The 10,640-nt window shown below is 38.5% G+C and overlaps 1 protein-coding gene across 1 annotated transcript in view; it reads left to right on the plus strand.

Annotated features, from left to right (window-relative positions):
* MND1 (meiotic nuclear divisions 1) overlaps positions 1 to 10,266 on the plus strand; it is a 39,355-nt gene extending 29,089 nt beyond the window's left edge. The window contains exons 9-10 of the mRNA XM_085059866.1: positions 8,320 to 8,364; positions 10,023 to 10,266. Coding sequence (XP_084915992.1) covers positions 8,320 to 8,364; positions 10,023 to 10,129 — 152 coding nt within the window. The 3' untranslated portion in view covers positions 10,130 to 10,266. The remainder of the gene's footprint in view (positions 1 to 8,319; positions 8,365 to 10,022) is intronic.
* The last annotated feature ends 374 nt before the right edge of the window (positions 10,267 to 10,640 follow it).

Consider the following 10,640-nt stretch of genomic DNA (forward strand, 5'->3'; position numbering starts at 1 on the left):
AAATGTAGTGTGAGAGGCTCATGGGTGAAGTATGTGGGAAAAGCTTTATTGTCTGAGCCAGTAAATCCTTATGGCAAAAGCTGTTGAACTGCTTTGGGAATGGTAGACAATTGATAAAATTTGTGATGTGGAAAATGGCTGTTTATGGCTACCTTTATGATACTACTTGATTTAGGAATGGATTCATAGCAATCCATTTGACCATGTTTTAAAGCCGTGATTAAAGCATCAGATGGAACTAATCTATAGATCCATTTATATAGGAAATAAAAAGACTTTTGTGGAGTGAGTATTTTGCTTCTGTGTCCCAGTGTTAGACCTGCTAGATTAGTTGTGTATGGTAGTGCTCATTCAGACCATTTTGATAAAGTTATGGTGATATTTGAAGGAATGTACTGGTCTGTATCTTTTCATGACTTTCATGTGCAAAATCAGGTCAGGAGAGGTACTGTGGATTTTAGTTCATTGTCTTAAGTGCCAACATGCTGGACTGTCAATTGAGGTCTTCCCTGGCCTTGTTTAAAAAAATGTATTGCCAATCTCATATGTTAAGATATCTCCCATATTTTATGGAATGGGATTTTATGTTTTCATAATGGGTTTATCTAGATTATGACTGTATATTCCTAATATAGATACCTTTCTCTGTGTTATTTAACTGCAGTTTTTGCAAGGCAGGTTGTATGAGTGCAAGACTCATCTTGGCACTCGTGCTGTATTTGACAGTATTTCCAATGGTTTTTCTTCTCACTTTAACCTCTTATGAGCTAGTTTCACTGAAAAGAGCAGGACATCAGAGAAAAATGCAGAACAGAAAACCAATTTGGAAATACCTAGAACAACACAGAGGTTTTCTCTCTGCCACTGTAAGAGACCTTTGTGGATTGGGGGAAGTTTGTCTTTGGTGTTTTGAGTCAGTTTTACATGTACTATCTTAAGGAAAGTAGGGAAATAGAATCCTGATTAAACAGCAGCAGTGTGAATCTCAAACTGGTTCATAATTTGTTAGCAATTCAGTATCAAAAAGGGAGGTGGAATTGATGAAGCTCTGTAGTATGGTTTGTCACATATATGCATCTGCTCAGTGTTTATATTAATGAGCTGGATAATACAGTAGGAGATGTTCTTTTGTTACATTTGCAGACGATGAAACTAGGAGAGACTGCACAGGCAAAGGACAAGGTGGGATTTCAAAATGAGCATGACGAATTGCAAAGATAGTCTAAAAAACACTGGGTAACATTCAGTAGTGGCAAGTGCAAGGATGTTACATGTATTCAAGGATATTGTGCAACACAAGTGATGTGAGGCAGTTGGTTAAGTGGGGAGGATTTGAAAAAACATGTCAGAGTTACAGTAGTTCACAGATTGAATATGAGAATTTTGGTTGTGCCAAGAAAAATCCCCATACTGAGATACAAAACCAGAAGTATAACCAGCAATGAGGTATATGAAATAATCTTTCTGCTCAAGGCAGAAAGTGTGGCACTAAAGGCTTCATCATGGCTTCAGCTGTAACACTGTGCCAGTGTTGCATATTCTACCTGGATATACCTAATTTATTTCAGAGCATTCGTATATTCATGACTAAATGTTCAGAGTAGAGCAAAAGGACATTGAGCAGTCACATTCAAAGAGACAAAAACACTTTACAAAAATAGGGCGCAAAAGAAGATTGTTCCTGGTGGGTTTTGCATGTCTGTATCTCCTTCAGAAAAGGAAAGGAATAGCCTGTTACTCAGGTTCATGGAGAAGGTGGCAAAAAGTAGTAACCTTGAATTGCAGGGGCAGGAAAAGTTCAGTGAAAAACTAATGGTAGCAATAATCAAACATAGAATTAGACTGTCTGGGAAGGTTGTAAAAGCTTAATACTGGAAACCTTAAAAACAGGGAACAAATACCTCAGAAATGGCATAGGTAAAGTTGAACAAGCCTTGAATTGTGGTTACAGAGACAAGAGAGCCTCTTGCGATGCCTTCCAGACTCTTCTCTGCAATGTCACATGGAGTGACAGCAGATTGCAATCCGCAACTGGCCAAAAACCATGGTGCCCTGGGATGGGCCTCCTTGTGAAATGCAGTTCAGCAGCTCAGACGTGTGCAAGTTCCTTTAGCTGTGCTGAAGGTATGAAGTTTATTAGTGAATGAAATAGGGAAGGAGGAGTTGTCCACTGACAGAAAAACACAGTGATGTCAGGAAGCCCTGAATCAAGTTGATGTGCTTGTTTGTCTTTTGCAAGCACTTTGCTTCTCTCTGCTCTTTGGATAAAAATTTATGTATTTTAGTTACGCAACTAAGATTGCAGGATGGGTTTTCAGGTACAACACTTAAAAAGTAAATGGTCTTTTTCTGTAGGTACATGACTGTAGTAAACTTAAGTGCAAGAACATGTCTTGTATAAAGGAATTTTTGGTAGCATTTCTGACAAATTCCGTTGGACGTTTTTCAAGGAGACCCTGTGTACGTACTGATGAATTTTGACAGTGTGACCTTTTCATATGGGTCAGAGGGAGTTTTTGCTGATGAGACTTGACACTTTTTTCAAACACACTGACAAAGATCACAGACCCTTTAAAAGCATATTCTCAGCAATGTGGATCAGCTTCTTAGTAGCTTTACTGTACCCTGCTATGTCTCACCAGATAGACAAGAGTGGCACTGTGGTATGTATTTGCTCAGGTTTATATCAGGCATCTATATCAAGGTGTTCCAGCAGAAATGCTGATTTAATTAATTCACATATTAGCATTCTTGAGTATTTTTCTATCACAAATAGCTTATACTGTATTCTATGCTTTTCAAAATAGTTGCAGATCAGTAGATAGCATTCATAATTGTCAGTGTTTTTTCTTGTAGTGCTGAAACTTTATTCAGAGTCTAAAATAAGTCAGCATAAAAAGTTCTGTTGAGTTTGTGATGCCATTTAAATGTGAAATCTTATTTACACATTGACTTGAGTTTAGTAATAAATCCTGAAGCATTGTGACCTGTTGATTAACATCATGAGGTTAAGTGTTGTGTGGGATACTGGAGTATGGGGGAAGAGTGATGTGTTATTTTGGATTCAAAGGAGTTGACAGAATTCTGATGTGCTATCACTTTTCTACAAGGCAGCTCTTTATTCTAAGAGGAAGCACCTCTTTGGGAAGCATGGGGGAGGATAAAGACACCCAATAGTGTGGAGGTATCTGCCTAATACAGGGTTACAAAACATTCTTGTGAAGCTCTTCTTGCCACAGTGCAATTCACCCTGTTGACAGTGTTGTAGATTCTCAAGGGTACTCAAATACGGACTTTCAGAAGCCACTTCGTCACATCATTGTCATAAATAGTCTCCAATGGCAAGCCACAGCCTCTTGGTTAGAGTCCATGTTGTCAGTTTGTGAATGGACTTGTGGGTAGGAGTTACTAGGCAATAACCTTTTGTACTTCCTGTGGATGACAGGTGTATAATTTCTATGTTCACCTTCTACCCTGGCCTTTAGAGAGTGGCTCGTATTTGCATGAGATGTTTTCATTAGTGGGAAAAATTTTGGAAACTGCATCACAAAATATTATAATGATGCTGCCCCAGGATGACAAATCTGTCACAGTGTGATAATGGCAAGGTAATGTTTCTGGACAGTAATGGCAACCTATGTACAGGAGAATGGATAACTCTCTGCAGAAGGCAGTGGATAATCAGAGTCATGGGAGAGTCAAGTTCACATACAGTTCCTATGGTAGTTGCCATTTTTCGTCTTTGAATTCAGTCTAAGCAAATACAGAATTATTACAGGAATTCAAATCCACCTAATGCACTTAATTTACCCTGACCGATTTCACGAGAGAGATTGGGAGTCTTTGGGCTAATAATCCTCCCTGGTCCCTGAGAACAGTTGCAGCTGTTCCCTGCATTTCATGCAGAAGAATTGCGATTCACGCAGTAAAATTACTCCCTCGCCCACATGCTGAAGACTGCAGTTGTGTTTTGCAGGTATCTGCTAACACCCAGCTGGCTGACGGGTGACTGTCTCCTTGGTAAGGTGCTAATTACCTCTGCAGTCATGTGCCTTTCAAGTGAGGAAATCCATACAGTTTTCTTGTGGCATTACTTGTGGTAGGTCAAAACTGGTACCAAAGTGTGTTAGCTTCATAAGAACAATTAGCTTTTGTTATTCTATGGAAATAGAGGTTCCTGGACCTGAAAGTCCTTAGAGTTATCCAGAAAATGCCAGAGTAGTATGTAGGAGATCAAAGAAAGCTACAGCTCTTTGTTAATTTCTACCAGCTCAGGTGGTTGTGAGCTGGTTCTGGCTGCTGGTTTGTTGTTTTGTTTCTTTTACATGGAACTATAGCTATCAGAACTATAATATGTTGCCTTTACAGTCTGAATTTGAGTACTATTCCATGACTGTATCCTTAGTGTTCCCTTAGTGATATGCATGAGACTTAAAAAGGTTTTTCGGAAGAACCTAAAGTAGCTTTGGAAAATGTGAGGAGATGGTGGTGGTTGTTGCTATTAGAATTGTTTTTTACCCTGTGGAAATATTTGAGACTTCTACAGCTTTTGGCCATTCAATTTTGGAATGCAAATAGGACTTCTAATTACAACCATCTCTCCCTTCCAGTGAAAAAAGCGAGAGAATGTGGGGGAAGGAGGAAACAGGAAAGAGGAGGCAGTAGTTCTGCAGTATGTTGAGAATGATTGTAGGACTTCCTGAGTCAGATCCAAAACGTCGTGGCCTTAAAATTATTTGAGTCAATATACAATACCCATTGAGATTTGCTAGAAACACTGCTGTGCTGATGTTCTGTGCTGCTGGCCTTGACTCCTGCCCAGGTGCTGTCCCATTTGCTTTAAAAGCTTCTTAGTGCACCTCTGATAGCTGTCCACATGCCCCTTTGTCACCTCTGTCTCCTGTCCTGCTCAAAAATACTTGCAGACTGCTGGTAGAATGTCACTTACCTGCATTGAAAAGATGCTTCCAATGCACCCTCACTTTCTTTTTAGACATTTACTGCTGCTGGACCTTCCTTTATATACCTTTGCTTTCCTCTATGGGGATAGAGGGGATTGTCCCTGTGATACGGACAATCACAGATGCTTGGGATAATTGTTCAGCTCCCAGAGCTTTTTGAGTTCACTCCAGTTCTCTGGAGATACCTGGGGTTAAGAGAAAAAGAGATTTTCATGAGGACTGCTCAGAATAACTCTCTGCCCTGTAGCCTTTCACTGTTTAGGGCGTATTTCCAGTTGTGTTGTGCTGACAGACCAGCACTTCAAGTCTTGCTGCTCCTGGGCCTTGCATTGCTGTACACACAGTGGTTGCTTTTGTTCAGTTTTGGAGACAAAATGCAAGCTTCCCTTTTCTTTCTTAGAAAATGTCAAATGTGCCTGAAATTAGTCAGCAGAGAATACAGGTATGTGCCTCAGCCAAATGAATGACTTGTATCCTGCAGAGATGGGAGTGGGAAAGATTATTGATGCATTGTCACACAAATAGGTGAAATAAATACGTAATGTCCAGAACAAATGGATTGTTTTGCTGTTCCTGGCAGAAATTACATATATTGTCAGCCTATGTGCAGATGTATATAGACTGTAACTAGAGCTTAATGATATGAGAACATCTGGAAGCATCTGGAAAATGTTGCTTCTTGTATTGCTCACCACTACTACATATTTGGCCTTTCATTGTCTGGTGCAGATTCAGTACTGGAGCACTATTTAGTAGCTGCCAAAATCAAGTTCAGTTAGAGCAGCTCTGGTGAGCAGGAGATTCAGAAGGATTCCAACTCCAGCCAAGTTTGGGACTCAACGGCTGTGGTGGTTTTGGCAATTAGCCAGTTGCCCTTAATGCTGTGTCTGAGTTTCTCCTTTTTACAGTTCGCACAGTTGATGTCCTGATTCTGCTTTGGAGTGTATATTTTTGAGTTCCTATGCTATTGCTGTCTTTAGATCTTGAGCTTTTGTTTTCAGTGCAGTCTAGAAACTAACATGGGTGTGTGATCCTCTGGAGCTAGAGAGCAGGCAATCAGAAGTAGCATGACTTTGAGTTAGTTACACTCATACACAAAGTAGATGTGTCAGGGGGGTGTCTGTTTTACTACTCCTCCTTTCCCTCATCCTCCATGCATATGTACATACAGATGATGCAAGCAATGAAATTCCAACAAGCAACTATAAGAGTTCCAGAAAGTAGTGAAGGTGGAGATTTCTTAATTTCTGTCAGTTCTTGTGATGGAGTTGGAGGTCTCTGGAAGATGCTGGCAACGATGCAGATGTGGCTGTTATCCTCAGGGGATGCAGCTCCATAACTACCAAAGCCTGTTCCTTGTTCCTCTTCCAGTCATGGTATTGGTTACAGCAGACACACAAGATCGTGCAGTGGAATCATAGGCAAGGCTTAACACTGATCCCAAGGGAATTAAATCTTGCCTTCAGGTAGCTAAATGTTAACCTGTAGCCATGACACATTGTGGGGATTTTATATATATATATGTTACAATGAGATTTCCCCATTGTAGCTTCCTGCTTTTACTACCATGTTTTCATTTCTAGTCACAACTCAGTTAGAGGTAGTGATTGCCATTCTAACTTGTTGCCCAGCCTATGTCGTCACCTCAGCCTTCTCTTTGACAGAGCTATGAACACATGATCACATATGTATATTTTAACTCACCTGGGCAGTGTTGGCAGGGTGACAGTGCACCGTGCTGCTACTGTTGTGCTGGTCAGCTGCTTGCAGCAAAGCAGAGCTTTCTGCTGAGACCTTGCAGGTGCTGTGGAGTAGGTTGGCTCACCCACCTCCAAGCTGCTGTCACCTCACAGCTCTGGATCCATGGAGTTTAATGCCATCCTATTTTCCCCCACTTAATTTCAAACTTCATTACTTGGAGTCAAATACAGCTGTCAAGTTTTACTGTAGAATTTCAAGAAAATGCTCAGGGAAGTATTGTAGTTAACACATTTATAATCTTGACCAGTGGAAGTTCTTACTCTGCAGACTTTCTCTAAGTATGGTTAGGTTAGGTACTTTTCCAAATGCCATTAGCTGCAAGTATGTTGTCAGTGCTGCTAGTCATGGAACTGAACAAGTGGGGATGGCTGCATACACTCAGCAAAGGAAATAAGGAATATCTCTCTCAGGGTGAGCACACCTTGAATTTCTGATGCATGCAAGCAAGCAAAAATGTAATTTTCTCTCCCATTCATTTTATTGCCCATCTTTTATGCTTTTCTTTGTGCTGTGCCCAAACTTTCCAATTTTATGCCAGAAACTATACTGGTTTTGAAATGGCATATTTCTCCAACTTAAACATTTGTCATAGCAGTTACTGGAGTATTAAGGTTAGAATAATGAGTACTTACCCTCTTGTGTGCCAGCAGATGAGTTTTCAACATAATTTAATTTTGCTTGAAGTATAATATGTACAACAATGGATACCTTATCATATATTCACTTCTCAGTACCCTGGAGACAAGTTTTATGCTGACCATTCAAATGAGTATTATCATGCAAGTACTAACAAGACTGACTGGGAATAACTAAGTTATGTGTAGGCGTGAGAACCATAAGGATTCTGATAAATTCCCATGTTGCAACCTAACCTGCTTTTATTTGATTCAGTACTTACTTTAATGGCAACAAGGTGATCTGAGAGGAATTTTTCTTGATTGTTTTACCTCATGGAAACTATACAAAACCTGTTTGTGGTAATGGTAATTTGCTATTTTGTGTTTGGTTCTGGAGTGATGTTAAGGGAGGTAAGCCAAGTTTAATAGCCAGAAACATTATTTTGTCTTCATTTCATTGAGGGGGTTCTGAAAGCGTGGGAGACCTTCCAGAGCTGCATGATAAACTTTTGGATTGATGTTATAGACTGCTGCTTTGTCATTTTCCTTATCTATATAGAGTCATGCACACCCATGTGATGGTTTACTTATGTATAGAGAGGATTATGAAATATTTTCCATCTCTGTTGCCTGTGGTATCTTCAGGCCATGTATCTACTTCCAATCTTGGTGAAGACAATTAAGCCCCTAGGCAAGCCAAAGTGGGGTTATTTTATTTTAAAATAAGCTTTTAAAACTTAGAGCTGTTCATATGGTATCTTTTATGCTCTTTGCTCCTGTTTTTCTTTAACCTAGCTTTGTGCCTGCTGGAACCTTAAAAGTGTAAAACAAGTGTTTGGAAGCAGTAGAATAACTTCCTTATATTGTGTGATTCCCTAAAAATGGCATCAATAAAAATTTAGTCTCTGTGCCTTGAGACTATCTGATGATTTTACTGTGATGTATGTTTTTATTGTTGTTGGTGTTTTTCTCTGTTTCAGGCCAAACAAACCAAGTGGCCAAGGAGGCAGCCAACAGATGGACTGGTGTGTATTGCAGTGACACAGCTTCACACTAGAGCAGTTTCAGTAAAACACCTACTCAGTGTTAAGAATTTTAAATTTGATTAGGACTTGATGTAGGATAGTCCTCACTTATAAAAATATAGAGAAATTTATTTTACTCATAAAACTTACATTATGATTCAACAAAAAGAATACATCTTCTCAGTTTAGTTACTGAACGTACTAACAGATTTGTCCTTCTGGTGCTTCCTTGTACACTATGTTAAATCCTGCTACTTGTTTTCTTGGTTGGGTTAAAAATCTCTTAAGATCAGGAAAACAATAGAGACTTGAAATGGTGATGCCCAGGTATTGAGAAAGTTCAATTCTATTTTCAATGTTCATTTCTTTCTAAAGAGTAGAATGTTTTGTGGAATCGTATTGCTGCTACCATGTAATGGATGCTGATACAAAGTAGGTATTTCTCAAAATAATTGATCCATTTTGACAGGTAAAATGATGCATAATTTTAAGGAATGTTACTGTGATGACATTCATATGGAACTTTAACTCAGTTTTCTGTTGTTTAGCTTTGCTGTAGTCATTTCCATTTTGCAGAGCAAGCAATTTATATGTCGTTATGGTTTTTAAAATTATTTAGAATATTGTTTATCATTTTTTGTCTAGAATAGCTCTAGTGATGGACTGCTTGCTATCATTGGTTATGCCAGGTGCAGCAGGATATCATTGTCTTAATCTTTGGACTATTGTTTTATATCTGGGTTGTTTACTGCATATGGGGAAATAAAATTATGTATTTGAAAATAACTTCTGGGAGTTGTCAGGGCTTTCTGCTGTTGATGACAGGCTGTTCTCAAGGCTTCAAGTGAGGTAAAGGAACTGTACCTCAGCCTGTAGAAAGTACTTTGCTATTTAATTAGACAATTTGGTTATATGCTGCAGCATATTTTTCTTTTGAAGAGACAGTTTTAAAACCAAATGTGTGATGGTTAAAGAAAAGAAAAATATCTCTAAGCCTTGCAGAGACGGAGAACACTTCCTCTCTTAAGGAATGCTGCAATTTATGGGTGTTAAAAATGATGTAATGTGTTTCAGTAAATGCTGCAGTGAAAAATTATGTTAAATTGAACAAAATGTATATGTTAAAACAATAAAAAAATTTAAATAGTAATGTTGAAATCCTAAAAGAGAAGGGCTTCTTGAAAGCCTTTTTTATTAACTTTCAGAAAATACACAGTGTCTGAACAAACACTCAGGACTAGAAAGTAACTTACAGTTAATTTAAATCTAATTTTGTAGCTGTAGACAGTCACGTAGTAGGTGTTTAGTTGAAGAAGGACCTATAAAATACTCACTATGCATATTCACACTTACCTCATCACTATAGCAGGCTTACATGGTAATTGTAGCTTTCAGTCTCCTTGTAAAAGAGGAGCAAGAAAAGATAAAGATAACATATTTTTATGCAGTGCTAAGTAAATGATTTCCTCCTTTTTGGATGTTATTAACAAAAGCCTTGTGTTTTCTGTTCTAAATCTACTTAATAATGATGTTCCCCACTATGTACCTTTTTCATTCACACAAGTGATACTGCAAATGGAAGGATTTTGTTGTTGCCAAGACTGTAATCCATGCTTTTCCTAAGTACTCAAGATGAATGTTTTTCATTCTATTTACAGATAACATCTTTTCAATAAAGTCCTGGGCCAAGCGTAAATTTGGATTTGAAGAGAGTAGAATTGATAAAGGTTTTGGAATCCCAGAAGATTTGGATTACATTGATTAGTGTTCAGTTGATGATTGACACAGTTGTACATAGTTTGTTACATATTCACAGTTGGCATATGAATGTGAATCCTCTTCACACAGGTGACCCACCTTTAATTTGCTGGTTTTGTTAAGGTTAATAAAATTCTAAAAATATTTGTTGCTTTTTTTTTCTTGTACTCTGTAGATAATAAATCTCTTGGTTTCTTCTGTGAGACAGACTTAGAATGGGGAGAGGATATAGGGAATAATTATTACAGAGTCTTGGGATGGGATTTAACTTTTCTGTTGCTTAACTGGGAGTACTAAGTTCCAAGGGCTAGAAGCTCCAGGGATTTATGTTTAAACTTGTTGAAGGCTTTGGAGTGGGAATAATGGGACAATATGGAATAGGATGAGTATTTCCCTCATCTCACCAGTGAAGGAGAAAAGAGGCATAATCCATTAATGGAAAACAGTGAGACAATAAGGATGTAAGTAGAAAGGCTGTGGTCTGATTTCAGGTCTTTTTTTATTGTGTTGCTAGAACT

This window comes from Lichenostomus cassidix, chromosome 4, assembly GCF_008360975.1.
Source record: "Lichenostomus cassidix isolate B80296 chromosome 4, HeHo_3.0, whole genome shotgun sequence".
In the NCBI taxonomy this organism is placed as follows: Eukaryota; Metazoa; Chordata; class Aves; order Passeriformes; family Meliphagidae; genus Lichenostomus; species Lichenostomus cassidix.